Source organism: Microcaecilia unicolor, chromosome 14, assembly GCF_901765095.1.
Source record: "Microcaecilia unicolor chromosome 14, aMicUni1.1, whole genome shotgun sequence".
Taxonomy (NCBI): domain Eukaryota; kingdom Metazoa; phylum Chordata; class Amphibia; order Gymnophiona; family Siphonopidae; genus Microcaecilia; species Microcaecilia unicolor.
In genome coordinates, this window is record NC_044044.1 from 25,952,891 (window position 1) to 25,970,914 (window position 18,024).

Genomic DNA, 18,024 nt, shown 5'->3' on the forward strand with positions numbered 1-18,024 from the left:
CTGGTCACTGCATCCTAAGACAAGAAAAAGGGCTACCAAAATAACAAGGGGGAGAAATCTAGTCCTCAATGAGGAAAGGCTAGAGAAGGTAAGGCTCTTTAGGTTGTGCACAAATGGCAGCGGGGAGATATGACAAAGGTGTCTAAAATCATGAATGCAGGTTCACTCAGTAAGCATGAATCAATTGTTCCCTTTCTCAAAAAGAAGACAGACTAATGAACAACATATCTATCCTACATTTACCTTGTAGTTCAATGTGGCCTGCCTCAATTAGATAACACAATTTTCAAACTAACATAGTAACATAGCAGATGACGGCAGAAAAAGACCTGCATGGTCCATCCAGTCTGCCCAAGACAAACTCATATGTGTATACCTTAACTTGAATTTGTACCTGTCCTTTTCAGGGCTCAGACCATATAAGTCTGCCCAGCAGTATTTCCCGCCTCCCAACCACCAGTCCCACCTCCCATCAGCGGCTCTGGTACAGACCGTATAAGTCTGCCCTCCCCTATCCTCGCCTCCCAACCACCAGTCCCGCCTCCCATCAGCGGCTCTGTTACAGACCGTATAAGTCTGCCCTCCCCTATCCTCGCCTCCCAACCACCACCCCCTCTTCCCCCCAACTGCTCCGCCACCCAATTTCAGCTAAACTTCTGAGGATCCATTCCTTCTGCACAGGATTCCTCTATGCATATCCCACGCATGTTTGAACTCCGTTACCGTTTTCATCTCCACCACCTCCCGCGGGAGGGCATTCCAAGCGTCCACCACCCTCTCCGTGAAAAAATACTTCCTGATATCTTTCCTGAGTCTGCCCCCCTTCAATCTCATTTCATGTCCTCTCGTTCTACCGCCTTCCCATCTAAAAACAGTAATGACCATATCCTATAATCGAAACAGTTCCATCAAAATGTCTGGTCCAGATTTGAACCTGTTTCTCCATTAACCTTGAGTCCTTTGGTAAATAGATTATCTAGATCTGGATGTCCATTGGATAGTGTGCCCTCACTCGTATTTGATAAACATCCCTCATGGGATTTGTTAAACTGGTTTGCTTTGTTTGGTAATACATCTTTGAGGGCCCTGTTTACCAAGGTGTGCTAGTGTTTTTAGCAGTCTATAGCATTAGCGTGCACTAATTTTTATCATGCACTAAAATGCTAGTGTGCCTATAGGGCAGCTCAGTAAACAGAAATCTAAGTTTGGGTTGGTTTTCTGAAGAAATAGGAAGTATTGTTTTAACTCCAATCCCCAAACAGTCTGATGGCGACATGTCTCAAAATTCTAGTTTCAGGCCAATCGTTAATTTTCCTTTCCTTACTAAGTTGCTTGAATTTGTGGTTGGACTTCAGTTTTCGAGCTGTTTGGATAATGGGCATCATTGCATAGTTCTCCACATGGATTTTGTTCCTTTCATAGTACTGAAACATTGTTGTTGTCATTGACCACTGAGGTAAACCAGTTTGATATTTCTGCAGCTTTCGATATGATCAGTCATGAAATTTTTGGAAGGTAACTGCCCTGAGCATTTGTCCAAATTATTGTTAATCTTAAACTTTACTGCAGCTTCTAGGTGTTATAATCAATTGCTTTGGGCTTTTTCAATTATTAGGTCTGTTAGACTTAAGGCTATATTTTCTCATTCCTTTATGTTTTTGGCAGACTGCTTATGGAATAATCTTTCTTTGGAATTACATCTGGTGAAATGTTATTACTCTTTTTGTAAAGCTTTGAAAACTTTTATGTTCTGAGTAACTGTTTATAAGGGATGTAATTTGTGTTTGTTTTTAATTGTTATTTTACTGGATTTTTTTTAAATTTAGAGATGTTTTGTAATCAGTTTCTCTATTGTATCTCACCTTGAATTTCAAATATTATAAGCTTTAAAGTTTAAGTTTATGGATCCTACTTATACACTTTTTTGTTTATTTTTTGTTCATTTGCGTTTTCACTTTTGAATCACATGCTTTTTATCTTTGAAGGTTACTCACGTCTTGACACAGCGTTATTAGCGAAACCTTGGCCAAAGTCGGTGTGTTGGACAGATGACTCACACGTTGCTTTGTATCTGCACCTGAAAGCTAAGTTACGATTTTGACTTTCACATGCTGTTTGGATCCCTAGCTGATTATGTAGAGTTTTAGCATCTTTTTTACATATATTTGGAATTAAAAGGTTTTTTTGCCGATGATGATAAAACTCCCAGCAAAACATTTTTTCAACCCTTGTTATTACTAAGAGGGGTGTAATCGAACAGGGACGACCATCTCTAAGGGTGCCCATCTCTAAGGACGTCCCGGCGAAGGGGCAGGGAAACCCGTATTATCGAAACAAGATGGGCGTCCATCTTTCGTTTGATAATACGGTCGGGGACGACCAAATATCAGCATTTAGGTCGACCTTAGAGATGGTCGACCTAAATGTTGAGATGGTCGCCCCTGGTTTTTGGCCATAATGGAAACTGAGGACGCCCTTGTCAAAAATGACTAAATCCAAGCCCTTTGGTCATGGGAGGAGCCAGAATTCTTAGTGCACTGGTCCCCCTGACATGCCAGGACACCCAACTGGGCACCCTAGGGGGCACTGCAGTGGACTTCACAAATTACTCCCAGGTGCTTAGCTCCCTTACCTTGTTTGCTGAGCCCCCAAAACCCACTCCCAACAACTGTACACCACTACCATAGCCTTAAGGGGTGAAGGGGGGCACGTACAGTGGGATTCCGGTGGGTTTTGGTGGGCTCACATTTACCACCACAAAGTGTAACAGGTGGGGGGATGAGCCTGGATCCGCCTGCCTAAAGTGCACTGCACCCACTAAAACTGCTCCAGGGACTGTCATGGAGCTGGGTGTGACATATGAGGCTGGCATATAGGCAGGCTAAAAAAAAAGAATGTTTTAGTTTTTTTTTTAGGGTGGGAGGGGGTTGGTGACCACAGGGGGAGTAAGGGGAGGTCATCCCAGATTCCCTCCAGTGGTTATCTGCTCAGTTCGGGCACCTTTTCATGGCTTGGCCGCAAGAAAAAATGGACCAAGTAAAGTCAGCCAAGTGCTCGTCAGGGATGTCCTTCTTTTTTCCATTATTGGCCAAGGACGCCCATCTCCTAATCACGCCCCAGTCCAGCCTTCGCTACGGTGTCGACACGCCCCCATGAACTTTGATCGTGCCCATGAAGGAAAGCAATTGAAGACGCCCAAAATCAGATTTCGATTATGCCAATTTGGGCGGCCCTGAGAGAAGGACGCCCATCTCCTGATTTGTGTCAGAAGATGGGTGCCCTTCTCTGTAAATGACTACTTGGGTTGGAGGTTGGGTCAGATTCAGAGGCTTTTTCCCTTATTTTCCTCCTAAACGTTGATGCACTCTACAGAATTTATAGTCTATTGATAAAAATACTATTTCTTGGCATTTTATGAGAGATTTTTTTATTTGTTGGAACATTATATGCAATTCTCTCTTCTCCTTAAGTTGGGATATAGAATACTGGTATTTATAGATGTTTTAGACAACTAACTTTAGATTACTCCTTATAGAATTACCACTAAATCCTTAACACTTATTAAAAAGATAGATTTAGTGAAAGTCAGTTATCACCAGGACTAAGCAGCATAGAGTCTGGGAACCTTCCAGGTATTTATGACCCACATTGGCCACTATTAGAAGCAGGATACTAGGCTAGATGGACCCTTGGTCTGCCTGATATGGCAAAACTTATTTTCTCGTATTCTTATTTTTATTCCCCCAAAATATTTTCACCTGCATGGTTTACACCTGCTTCAGAATATGTAACAACTTAATAACGTCATTTGGAGTTTACAAGTTTCCTTGAAGAATTTAAGTTAAAATTATAAATCTATGAGAGTCATTGTGTCTGCATGGACACAAGAGAAAATTGAAGTTCTTCCCATGTAGTGATTGTATAGCATTGAAACCTTATAAAAAAAAGAATGCACCTAAGTGATCTGAAGAATGTGTTATAATATTTTTTACATTTAACCAATACAAAATATCACTGCCTGTTTTCTTTCCCCCAAATTCTTTTCCTCAAAGCCCCTTTCACGTCCTTGTTTCTCAGGCTGTAGATCAGTGGGTTTAACGTTGGGTTAATTAAACAGTAAAACACTGCTAAAATCCTCCCATTTGCAGAGCCTGTATCTGGCTGCAGATATACAAACAAGATGGTCCCATAGAACAAGGTGACCACAGCAAGGTGAGAAGAGCAGGTTGAGAAAGCCTTTCTTCTTCCTTCCCCGGATTTCATCCTCAGCACAGTGGAGAAAATGTAAACGTAAGAGGAAAGAATGATCAGGAGTGGTATAAGTATTACCAGCACAGTAACTATCATACAGAATATGTCATTGAAATAAGTGTCAATACAGGACAACTTCAGTACAGGTGGAAGGTCACAGAAGAAATGGTGGATTACCCTAGACCTGCAGAAAGGTAATCTAAATATGAATGAAACTTGTACTGTTTGCAGCCCAGCAGATATAATCCAAGAACCCACAGCCATAAAAACACACTTTCTATAGTTCATGATGGTGGAGTAATGTAAGGGATTACATATTGCTAAATAGCGATCAAAAGCCATGATGCCAAGAAGCATGCTTTCTTCACTGCCAACAATAAAGGCAAGATACATTTGCAAGGTACATCCCAGGAAAGAGATGCTTCTGTCTTCAGACAAAAGATTTATCAGAGTTTTGGGGATTGTAACTGTTGATAAACAGAGCTCCATAAAGGATAAATTCCTGAGGAAGAAGTACATGGGTGTGTGGAGGACGGGGTCAACTGTAAGGATAATAAGGACGAGCAGATTTTCCGTCAGAGCAAGGACATAGAAGAGAAGCAACAGCACAAAAATGAATAGCTGAATCTGTGGAGACAGGTCCGAGAACCCCACAAGTATAAATCCACTCACAACAGTCCAATTTTCAGATGCCATTAATTCATCATTTAACCTGTATCAGATATAAAGGTGGCCAAATTGCTTTTGAAGAATGCAATAAATTGAGTAGCTCTAGAATTATGCAATGATTTTGATACAAAAAGGTGAGGGGCAGAAGTACCAGCAGTGGCTTCAAAATATTATCCTAATGATTTAACCACCACCAGTAATGAAGTACAACTGTTATTATGAGTAAGAAGCTACTGCTATAGAGGGGTTGTACCTCTGGATGTGCTTCCTCCAGATGTCCCAGATCTACGTTGTCCATAGTGACACCACATCCATTATTGGGTCTACCAGCTGTATCGCTTCCTCTGTTAGTTTTTTTGAATATTTTCCAATTCCTACCCCTTTAGTGTGCCAGGAATTATAACTTGCATAAACTCAGCTACCTCTCCTGCTAATCTAATTCCCACTTGTCTCTTGAAGACGTTCTGGCTACTTCTTCCTTTTATTCATTCTGTGATCTCGTTGAGTCTTATAAGTGGAGTCTTTCCATCAGATTGGAAAGAAACAATCTTTGTCCACATCTGAAAGATGCCAAAGCTGATCTCTCTGATCCTCTAAACTACCATCAGTATCTCCACAGTCACAGAAAAAAAAGTTGCTTCTCAGTTCACGTTCTAGTTAGACCAGTTGAATGCACTATATTCAAGAGAGACTGGGTTTGGTCTTCATCGTAGAACTGAACATGCACTAATTGCAATATTAGACTTCATTAAAATCAACTAGGGTAATGGAAAATACATCTTGTTGCTCTCACCTGGCCATTTTGCAGCCTTTGATCTTTAGAAATATTCTATTTCCCTTCAAAGACTTTCTGAGTTAGGTGTATCTGGGCTTGTTTTTTCCTGCTTTCAATCCTCTCTTAAGGTTCATTGGCAGAACTCATTCTCGACTGCACATCCCTGTGGTATTTAAATAGTCTAATAAATACAATTGGTGTTTCAAATTTTCACAGTGTCATTCCTTTACTTAATAATGAACATTGACTTCCCATCAATCATATTTTTCCACTTTCTCGTTCCCTGGTTTTCAGTATTCTTTCATCTCAGCCACGTTTACTTGCGCTTCCCTTTGGTTTGCTTGTCTGTAAACTGGATATTTATTGTATCAGCCTCCCTATGTCTAGCTATAGAGAAAGTTATCAGCATTGTAATTAGTCCCTTGCTCTTCCTTCTCCCAGGGTTTTAATTATTGAAGAGAGTTTGTTTTCAACAATGATTGAGAAACTTTATAAGAAAATTATGATTCAAAGAAACATACATAACCAGATAATGAATATTGTTGATCGTTTTTCACAAAGATGTTTTAAATTTCTTCATCTTGCACTTTACAGGTATATGGCCCTTTTTATTAATTTCTGTTAACATATTTATCATGCAGGACAGCAGATTAGTCCTAAACCCGGTGCAAGGATGGAATGGTAAGAAGCTGTTTATCATACAAATCCATTCAAAGTAGCTCATTTGTATACAAAAGAATTTTTGTCCCATGGAGGGTATTTTCAAAAGAACGTTCAAGTCAGAATTGAGACATCCTGCACATAACGTCCAAAAATAAGTCCATCTCCCAGCCATAAATGAAAACGAAAAACATTGACATATCCTGTGCAAAAAATACATGAGATGGACGTCTACATAGTAACATGGTAGATGACGGCAGAAAAAGACCTGCATGGTCCATCTAGTCTGCCCAACAAGATGAACTCATATGTGCTACCTCTTGTGTATACCTTACCTTGATTTGTATCTGCCTTTTTCAGGACACAGACTGTAGACGTCTTGCCCAGAACTAGCCCCATTTTCAGGATATTGTTTGCATTGTATTATCCTGTAAGTTTTCATGTCTCTGCTTCACATAGGGGCCCTTTAACTAACCCATGATAGGAACTAGTGCATGTCTACTGTGTGGTACACTTGTCACTGATATCAGGAATAGAAGTGAGCCCCTGTGCTGATCCAGGGACCAGCAGTCAGAAGCCCAATGCTTCACCTGTGGTGACCACTGTTCCACATGCGGTTGAGCCCCTGGGTTCATGTGGCCAACTGGACTTAGGAAGTCGGGTGAGAGAGAGGACTCGGGCTCAGACAGAAGGAGGCAAGGACATAGCTATGCAGAAGTCAGGTCCAGGCCGTGGACAAGGCAGGCAGCAATTCAGCAGTGGTTGGGTCCAGGTGGTAGTCAGGTCAGGCAGCAAACCATCAGAGGTCAGGTCCAGGCAGTAGTCAGATCAGCTAAAGAACACCTGAAAGCACAACAGGAAGGTAGTAGCTGAGGCAATGAAGTAGTGAGAAGTTCCTGCTTTTAAAATGAAGGTGTCTGATGTCAGAATAGGCGAACCCAGAGTATAAGCATATTCTAAAAAGAGGCACATGTAAATTCCAATGCACGTAGCTGAAAAGGGGGTGTGCTGCCATGGGAGCAGGGTGGGCATGTTGGGACCATTACTTGGATTTAAGAGCATTTTTATAGAATTCAGGGGGATTCGCCTACATTTAGTCAAGGGTATTTACACCAGGTTTTCAGTGGCATACATGGCCACGCCTAAATGTAGGCGCATTCTCTGGTCCTATGTGCTACCTCGCCTAACTTTAGGCACAATATATAGAATAGCACTAGGCATGTGAATCGGATGCATCTAGATTTTAGAAAGAGGTAGAGTATTGAAGGAAAGAATGGCTTCTATATTACCGGACCTAGTACGATTGAGCAGAGAACGGCGTTGAGGCAATGATTCTAAAAAATTGAAGGAAGCGATTGGGATCCTGTGACCTGGGCTCTTCGCCCTAGATAAGTCCAATTTGGCGCTTTTTTCTGGGGAACCGTTGTTGTTCAGAAGCCTTTTATATATATATATTTGATGTTATGACTTTATTCTTTAGATTGCAGGTTCTTTTAATTGGGAACTTTCTCTCACAGTCACATTGAGTTTTCTACGATAGATTAGAGGGGGAGTTTTGAGAACCAATGATTTTTCTCAGTAAGAAGAGTTTTTTGTGTTGGTTCAGTTTTCCCCCCTCTGTATTGATAAAATAGACCAATGATAATATCTTGCTCCAGGAAAGTTGAGGTGTTCCTCATGATAAATAAAGGGACCATTATTCAATATTGAATTATCTCAACGGCAAGCTTAGAGGTCTTGTTGTTTAAAACTTAAATAGATTAAGAATGATTATGACTGTGAGCTAAATTGCTCATTAATCAGGTTGGCTTTATATTTATAGCTTTGACGTTTTACCAGCTTGTTTCCCTAGTGTTGGTTATTTCTAGAGTTTAGATGTCATTTACAGAATCTGACCCTAATTCTCTCTAACAATTAATAATCAGCATTAATTACTGTTAATTTCTGCTAATTGGCACTAATTTTCACTTGTGCATTTGACTACACTTAGGGATCCTTTTACTAGGGTGCACTGAAAAAAGACCTGCGCTACCGTAGGCACGTGTTTTACACGCACGCAGATCTATTTTTCAGCGCACCTGTAAAACATGCCTTTTTTGTGGCCGAAAATGGACTTGCGGCAAAAATGAAAATTGTCACGCGTCCATTTTGGATCTGAGACCTTACCACTACCCATTCACTTAGCGGTAAGGTGTCTTATGTTAACTGGGTGCTAATCGTCTACGTGCAAAAAATGATGATTACTGCCTGGTTAGCTCTGTGCGAGCGTGTAGTGGACACATGTAAAAAATGGAATTACTGCCTGGGTCACACAGTAGCCGTGTGGTATTTCCACATTGGCGCACATTGGGTGTGCATAGGTGTCTACGTAGCTTAGTAAAATGGCCCCTTAGTTGCTATTTTGTAAGGTGGAGTCTTTATTGAACCAACATAAAGAAATAGAAAAAGAATTTTAAAAATTACATTTTCACCAAGAGACAATGATAAAAGACTTAACAACACTTAGAAGGAGAACAGAATGTTTGGAAAATGTATCAAGGAATAATGATATTAGATTTTTGAACTTTCCTAAACAATTTCGGATTCTACCAAGAGAAATGCTACGAAAATATATTAAGGAGATATTAGGAGCTTCAGAGGAAATGCTTCTTCCATTCACACAAATGTATTATTTACCTTCAACAAAACCAAATATCTGAGAATAAACCAGTTCTGGATGTCTCGATGATATTAGAAGCCTCAGATAGTGATTCAATAATTCCATCTACATTTGATAGGTACGGTGGCTCTATCACCAGACAAGAACTGGCTAATGAGATTATTCTTCCAAAATAAAGAGAAGAGCGTTCTCAGATTGAAGGTTCAACTACACAGAGGGGCATAATCGAACATCGCCGACCAAATAGATCGCCGGCGATCTATGTTGGCGGCGGCGCTACAGCTGGATGGAACCGTATTATCGAAAAAGATGGGTGGCCATCTTTTTTTTTCCGATAATACGGTTTAGCCCGGCCAAATGCCTTGGAGTTCGCCGGGTTTGTTTTTCAGCGATAATGGAAAGTTATGTCGGCCATCTCAAACCCTGGCCAAATTCAAGGCATTTGGCCGTGGGAGGAGCCAGCATTTTTAGTGCACTGGCCCCCCTGACATGCCAGGACAGCAACCGGGCCACCCTAGGGGTCACTGCGGTGGACTTCAGAAAAACTCCCACGTGCATAGCTCCCTTACGTTGGGAGCTGAGCCCCCCAACCCCCCCCCCCCAAACCCACTACCCACAAATGTACTGCACCCACTAAAATTGTTCCAGGGACCTGCATACAGCCTCTAGGACTTATTGCTGCTGTATAACTTTGGCACACCAGTTCACACCTGAAGACTAATCTCTCTGAAAAAGTCCTTTCTTGAAATAACCACATTTACTCACAGTTAACTGCAGATCAGAGGTTGTGCCCCACTGGCAAAGAGTCCCCTAGTACTAAGATTAGCAGTAGGTCAGAGCTGGCACAATGGTGTACCATGCCCTCTTTCAGCACCATTCAGGGTAAGAACTACGTTCTCTAACGTGGGTAACACAGGAAAGGGAACTAAAACTGGCTTACAAAAATGGCCACTACCGCATGGACTACAACAGGAAACAAAACAGGGCACACTCTGACCCAGTTAGCAGGGGGAAAAAGCACCATGGGAGTAGAGCCCAGTACCCTACACCCACCACAATGCATTGCTAATGTGACTCTGCAGGGCACCTAACAGAAAAGGTGTCACACTCACCCGAGAGCCACATCGCAACCAGGGAAAGGCTGTCGGAGGATAGCACATATTCTGCTGTCATGGAGGTGGGTACGGCATTTGAGGCTGGCATACAGGCTGGCAAAAAAGGTTTTTAGTTTTATTTTTTTAGTATGGAAGGGGGTTGGTGCCATTGGAGGAGTATGGGGAGGTCATCCCCCATTCCCTCCAGTGGTCATCTGGTCAGTTGGGGCACCTTTTTGAGGCTTGGTCGTGAAAATAAAAGGACCAAGTAAACCCGGCGAAATACTGCTTAACGCCGCTTTTTTTTTTTCATTATCGGCAAAAGCTGGCCATCTGGTAGCCACGCCCATGCCCGCCCATGTCTCGCCTTCGCTAATCTACCGACACGCCCCCTTGAACTTTCACCGGCGAAGCGACGGGAAAGCGGCGATGCTGTCTAAAATGGCGCTTTCGATTATACCGATTTCGCCGCTTTTAAGAAATCGCCGGCCATCTCCCGATTTGTGTTGGAAGATAGCCGGCGAGCACTTTCGATTATAAGCTGGATAGTAACATAGTAGATGACGGCAGAAAAAGACCTGGGTGTACTCCAATTAGGTGGGAACTTTCTTCCTTAAATACCCTTGCAAATGTGTAATAGAATTTCGGGTAAATAAGTAAATAAGTATGTATTTTTTGAACCTTCACAACTCCCTGCTTTTTTGGCAGCTAAAGGGACTTCGGGGGGTATTGGATTATAGCTCTTATTAAACTAAATTGGGGTAATTAAACAGATATGGATATAGTTTAAAGACATCAAACAAGGAAATTCAGACTGTGTCAATGCTTCTATCTATCTTGAATCTCATAATTGTGGACTTTAGTAAACTGGCTGTGTGTATTTCTTTAAACCTAACTTTTCTTTTTCAAGTACAATGGATGCCAAAGTTTAATTTCTTGACAAGTATTGTTTGCTTGTTTTGTATTATATAAATCAATCAATAAATATATATTTTTTAAGTTGCTATTTTGTAATATTAGCACCAAATTTCTATAGCACATAGTTCAACTTTTGATTTTAGCTTTACTTGATTATTGCTATTCTTTATATCTGAGTATAACTGCTAAGCTGACTCGTTAAATGCAATTGATCCAAAATTAAGTGCTAAACTTATTTTTTGTAAGTCTTATATTGATCATGTGACTCCTCTCTCTATTGGAGAAGTTGCATTGGTTGTTGGTACAGACTAGGATCCATTTTAAGGTATTATGTCTAGTGTTCAAATTTTTGGAAGGTAACTGCCCTGAGCATTTGTGCAAATTATTGTTAATCTTAAACTTTACTGCAACTTCTAGGTGTTATAATCAATTGCTTTTGGCTTTTCCAATTATTAGGTCTGTTAGATTTAAGGCTATATTTTCTCATTCCTTTTTGTTTTTGGCAGTCTGCTTATGGAATAATCTTCCTCTTTGGAATTACATCTGGTAAAATGTTATTATTCCTTTCCTAAAGCTTTTAAAACGTATATGTTCTGAGTAACTTTAGTTGATAAGGGATGTAGCTTTTTGTTCGTTTTTAATTGCTATTTTATTGGATCTTTTTGTAAATTCCTGATGTTTTGTAATCGGTTTCTTTATTGTATCTCACCTTGAATCTCAATTTGAAGGAGTTGGCAGGCGATAAGTCTGATATAACATAGCATTCGGTTATTTATAGCAAAACATCGCAATTACAGTACAACATCCCTCGTTAGCACATTCTAAATCAAAAGAAATCTGCAAAACCAAACTCTTCCAAAACCTAGAATAATTTTCTTGAAGTCTAATATTTAGTGGCAGTAAATTCCACCACTTAAGTGCCAATGATGCGTAATTTTATACACTACTTTCGTGAATGCATAACCGTGTGCCCCACTCATACTTTGTATAGACGAATACCCACAATGAATGAGATTGCAAAATAGCACTTGGTATGCTGGGCATTACACATATGTATTTGTAGAAAAATGCACGCAGATGACTAGAATACTGGTATTTACAGTTGTTCTTGACAACTGACTTTAGATAACGCCTTACAAAATTACCACTAAAACACTTATTAAAAAGAGAGACTTCATGAAAGTCAGTTATCACCAGGACTAAGCAGCATAGAATCTGGGAACCTTCCAGATCTTTGTGACCCGCATTGGCCACTATTAGAAGCAGGATACTGGGCTAGATGGACCCTTGGTTTGCCTGATATGGTAATACTTATGTTCTTGTATTCTTATTTTTGTATTCCCCAAAAATATTTTCACTGGCATAGTTTGCACCTACTTCAGAATACGTAACAACATAATAATATGCCAGTTTCTGTTTACGAGTCTCCTTGAAGAATGTAACCTTAAATTATAAATCTATATGAGAGTCATTGTGTCTGCATGAATACAAGAGAAAACTCGAATCATTTCTACGCAGTGATTTTATTGGAATAAAACCTTATAAAAAAGAATTATCAAAAGAATGGATCAAAGCGGTCTCAAGAATTTGCATATTACAACATGTTATGATAATGTTTTACATTTAACCAATACAAAATATCACTGCCTGTTTTCTTTCCCCCAAATTCTTTTCCTTAAAGCCCCTTTCACATCCTTGTTTCTCAGGCTGTAGATTAGTGGGTTTAACGTTGGATTAATTACACAATAAAACATTGATAAAATCCTGCCATTTGCGGAGCCTGTATCTGGCTGCAGATATACAAACAAGACGGTCCCATAGAACAAGGTGACCACAGCAAGGTGAGAGAAGCAGGTTGAGAAAGCCTTTTTTCTTCCTTCCCTGGATTTCATCCTCAGCACAGTGGAGAAAATATAAACGTAAGAGGAAAGAATGATCAGGAGTGGTATAAGTATTACTATCACAGTGACTATCATACAGAATATGTCATTGAAATAAGTGTCAGCACAGGCCAACTTCAGTACAGGTGGAATGTCACAGAAGAAATTGGGGATTACCCCAGATCTGCAGAAAGGTAATCTAAATATCAATGACATTTGTAGTATTTGCAGCCCAGCAGATATAATCCAAGAACCCATAGCCATAAAAACACACTTTCTATAGTTCATGATGGTGGAGTAATGTAAGGGCTTACATATTGCTAAATAGCGATCAAAAGCCATGACACCAAGAAGCATGCTTTCTTCACTGCCAAAAATAAAGCCAAAATACATTTGCAAGGTACATCCCAGGAAAGAGATGCTTCTATCTTCAGACAAAAGATTTATCAGTGTTTTGGGGATTGTAACTGATGTTAAACAGAGCTCCAAAAAGGATAAATTCCTGAGGAAGAAGTACATGGGTGTGTGGAGGACGGGGTCAACTGTAAGGATAATAAGGACGAGCAGATTTCCCGTCAGGGCAAGGACATAGAAGAGAAGCAACAGCACAAAAAGGAATAGCTGAATCTTTGGAGACAGGTCCGAGAACCCCACAAGTATAAATCCACTCACAACAGTCCAATTTTCAGATGCCATTAATTCATCATTTAACCTGTATCAGATATAAAGGTGGCCAAATAGCTTTTGAAGAATACAATAAATTGAGTAGCTTTAGAATTATGCAATGATTTTGATACAAATAGGTGAAGGGCAGAAGTACCAGCACTGGCTTCAAGATATTATCCTAATGATTTAACCACCACCAGTAATGAAGTACATCTGTTATTATGAGTAAGAAGCTACTGCTATAGAGGGGTTATACCTCTGGATGTGCTTCCTCCAGATGTCCCAGATCTACGTTGTCCATAGTGAGACCACATCCATTATTGGGTCTACCAGCTGTATCGCTTCCTCTGTTAGTTATTTTGAATATTTTCCAATTCCTATCCCTTCAGAATGCCAGGAATTATAACTTGCATAAACTCAGCTACCTCTCCTGCTAATCTAATTCCCACTTGTCTCTTGAAGACGTTCTTGCTACTTCTTCCTTTTATTCATTCTGTGATCTCGTTGAGTCTTCCCATCAGATTGGAAAGAAACAATCTTTGCCCACATCTGAAAGATGCCAAAGCTGATCTCTTTGATCCTCTAAACTACCATCCCATCTCTAATCTTCTATGTATCTCCACAGTCACAGAGAAAAAAGTTGCTTCTCAGTTCACATTCTAGTTAGACCAGTTGAATGCACTATATTCAAGAGAGACTGGGTTTGGTCTTCATCGTAGAACTGAACATGCACTAATTGCAATATTAGACTTCATTAAAATCAACTAGGGTAATGGAAAATACATCTTGTTGCTCTCACCTGACCATTTTGCAGCCTTTGATCTTATGAAATATTCTATTTCCCTTCAAAGACTTTCTGAGTTAGGTGTATCTGGGCTTGTTCTTTCCTGCTTTCAATCCTGTCTTAAGGTTCATTGGCAGAACTCATACTGCACATCCCTGTGGTATTTAAATAAATTGATGTTTCAAAATTTCACAGTTTCATTCCTTTACTTAAAAATGAACATTGGCTTCCCATCAATCATTATATTTCTCCACTTTCTCACTCCCTATTCTCCAGAATTCTTTCATCTCAGACACATTTACTTGCGCTTCCCTTTGGTTTGCTTGTCTGTAAACTGGATATTTATTGTATCAGCCTCCCTATGTCTAGCTATAGAGAAAGTTATCAGTATTGTAATTAGTCCCTTGCTCTTCCTTCTCCCAGGGTTTAATTTTTGAAGAGAGTTTGTTTTCAACAATGATTGAGAAAATGTATAAGAAAATTATGATTCAAAGAAACATACATAACCAGATAATGATTATTGTTGAGCGTTTTTCACAAAGATTTTATTTTTGTTACATTTGTACCCTGTGCTTTCCCATTCATGGCAGGCTCAATGCGGCTTACATGGGGCAATGGAGGGTTAAGTGACTTGCCCAGAGTCACAAGGAGCTGCCTGTGCCTGAAGTGGGAATTGAACTCAGTTCCTCAGGACCAAAGTCCACCACCCTAACCACTAGGCCACTCCTCCACTGTTGCTACTATTGGAGATTCTACATGGAATGTTGCTATTCCACTAGAAGTCGGCCCTTGCACCAATGTGGCCGCGCAGGCTTCTACATGGAATGTTGCTAGTGGAATAGCAACATTCCATGTAGAATCTCTAATAGTAGCAACAGAATCTCAGTAGTAGCAACATTCCATGTAGAATCTCCAATAGTATCTATTTTATTTTTGTTACATTTGTACCCTGCGCTTTCCCACTCATGGCAGGCTCAATGCGGCTTACATGGGGCAATGGAGGGTTAAGTGACTTGCCCAGAGTCACAAGTAGCTGCCTGTGCCTGAAGTGGGAATTGAACTCAGTTCCTCAGTTCCCCAGGACCAAAGTCCACCACCCTAACCACTAGGCCACTCCTCCACTGTTGCTACTATTGGAGATTCTACATGGAATGTTGCTATTCCACTAGAAGTCGGCCCTTGCACCAATGTGGCCGCGCAGGCTTCTACATGGAATGTTGCTAGTGGAATAGCAACATTCCATGTAGAATCTCCAATAGTAGCAACAGAATCTCAATAGTAGCAACATTCCATGTAGAATCTCCAATAGTATCTATTTTATTTTTGTTACATTTGTACCCCGCGCTTTCCCACTCATGGCAGGCTCGATGCGGCTTACATGGGGCAATGGAGGGTTAAGTGACTTGCCCAGAGTCACAAGGAGCTGCCTATGCCTGAAGTGGGAATTGAACTCAGTTCCTCAGTTCCCCAGGACCAAAAGTCCACCACCCTAACCACTAGGCCACTCCTCCACTCCACTTTCCATTTTCTTCATCTTGCACTTTACAAGTATATGGCCCTTTTTATTAATTTCTGTTAACATATTTATCATGCAAGACAGCAGCAGATTAGTCCTAAACCCGGTACAAGGATGGAATGGTAAGAAGCTGTTTATCATACAAATCCATTCAAAGTAGCTCATTTGTATACAAAAGAACTTTTGACAGCCCTGCGACAGAATGCAGTTGAAGCCGGCCAAAATCGGCTTTCGATTTGGCCAAATTCAGGAGATCGCCGGCCATCTCCCGATTTGTGTCGGAAGATGGCCATCGATCTCTTTCGAAAATAAGCTGGTTTATAGACTATGATTAGCAAGTTGTGCGCGTGAATTCTAATTAGTGCCAATTAGTGCTGATAATTGTTAGTGGCCAATTATCAGTACTGATTGGCTTGTTAAACAATTAAGTTGCACACATGATCAAAACTGCACGCACAACATTAGTCACCATCACACACATTCTATATAGTGTGATTTGAGTTGTGCAAGGAATTCAGGTCATATTATTTATTTATTTATTTATTTGTTGCATTTTCCCACCTATTTGCAGGTTCAATGTGGCTTACATTGTTCCGTCATGACAATCGCCATTCCAGAGTAAGAGATGCAAGTGTTATTACATAGAGAACATGAATAATGAAATAAACTTAGGCAAACAGATATAAAGAGAACACATTCAGAATAATAGATAAAGTGGTAACACGTTAGAGTTCATATGAAGGATCGTTGCGGTATGCCTTGTTGAAGAGGCAGGTTTTCAGTGATTTCCGAAAGTTGGTTAGGTCGCTCTGTTTTTTCACGTCAAGTGGTAATGCATTCCATAGCTGCGTGCCTATGTACTACTACTACTACTACTATTTAGCATTTCTATAGCGCTACAAGGCATACGCAGCGCTGCACAAACATAGAAGAAAGACAGTCCCTGCTCAAAGAGCTATGTAATAAAAGTGAGCCAAGTATAGGACAATCAAGCCATTGTGACATCACTGATGAGGTTGGCTCTTATTGGTGGCCTGAGGCATTATGACATCACAATATCACCTCTGATTACAAGAGACTACTACTACTACTACTATTTAGCATTTCTATAGCGCTACAAGGCGTACGCAGCGCTGCACAAACATAGAAGAAAGACAGTCCCTGCTCAAAGAGCTTACAATCTAATAGACAAAAAATAAATAAAGTAAGCAAATCAAATCAATTAATGTGAACGGGAAGGAAGAGAGGAGGGTAGGTGGAGGCGAGTGGTTACAAGTGGTTACGAGTCAAAAGCAATGTTAAAGAGGTGGGCTTTCAGTCTAGATTTAAAGGTGGCCAAGGATGGGGCAAGACGTAGGGGCTCAGGAAGTTTATTCCAGGCGTAGGGTGCAGCGAGAGAGAAGGCGCAAAGTCTGGAGTTGGCAGTAGTGGAGAAGGGAACAGATAAGAAGGATTTATCCATGGAGCGGAGTGCACGGGAAGGGGTGTAGGGAAGGACGAGTGTGGAGAGATACTGGGGAGCAGCAGAGTGAGTACATTTATAGGTTAGTAGAAGAAGTTTGAACAGGATGCGAAAACGGATAGGGAGCCAGTGAAGGGTCTTGAGGAGAGGGGTAGTATGAGTAAAGCGACCCTGGCTGAAGCAAACCTATGTAGGAAAAGCTTGATGCATGTGTTAATTTGTATTTTAGTCCTTTGCAGCTGGAGAAATGGAGATTTAGGAATATGCGTGCTGATCTTTTAGTATTCCTGGGTGGCAAGTCTATGAGGTCTGTCATGTAAACCAGGGCATCCCCTTAAATGATTTTATGGACCAAGGTGCAGACCTTGAACGTAATACGTTCTTTGAGTGGAAGCCAATGCAGTTTTTCTCTTAGGGGTTTGGCACTCTCGTATTTTGTCTTACCAAATATGAGTCTGGCTGCAGTATTTTAGGCTGTTTGAAGCTTCTTGATAATTTGTTCTTTACAACCAGGATAGAGTGCATTGCAGTAATCTATGGGACTTAGTACTATTGATTGTACTAGGCTTCGAAATATTTCTCTTGGGAAGAAAGGTTTAATTCTTTTGAGCTTCCACATTGAATGGAACATTTTCTTTTTTGTATTCTTCACATGGCTTTCGAGTGTCATATTGCGGTCAATTGTGACTC

The 18,024-nt window shown here is 40.6% G+C and overlaps 2 protein-coding genes across 2 annotated transcripts; both read right to left on the minus strand.

Moving 5' to 3' along the window:
- Positions 1-4,011: 4,011 nt before the first annotated feature.
- On the minus strand, positions 4,012-4,947 carry LOC115457196 (putative olfactory receptor 2B8). Its single transcript, XM_030186621.1, has one exon. The coding sequence runs from the start codon at positions 4,945-4,947 to the stop codon at positions 4,012-4,014; it is 936 nt and encodes a 311-aa protein (XP_030042481.1).
- Positions 4,948-12,666: 7,719 nt separating this feature from the next.
- LOC115457197 (putative olfactory receptor 2B8) lies at positions 12,667-13,602 on the minus strand. The gene has a single exon (XM_030186622.1). The coding sequence runs from the start codon at positions 13,600-13,602 to the stop codon at positions 12,667-12,669; it is 936 nt and encodes a 311-aa protein (XP_030042482.1).
- Between the last annotated feature and the right edge of the window lie 4,422 nt (positions 13,603-18,024).

Coding starts and splice junctions, on each gene's coding strand:
- LOC115457196 (XM_030186621.1), bottom strand. CDS start 4,947: ATGGCATCTGAAAATTGGACTGTTGTGAGTGGATTTATACTTGTGGGG.
- LOC115457197 (XM_030186622.1), bottom strand. CDS start 13,602: ATGGCATCTGAAAATTGGACTGTTGTGAGTGGATTTATACTTGTGGGG.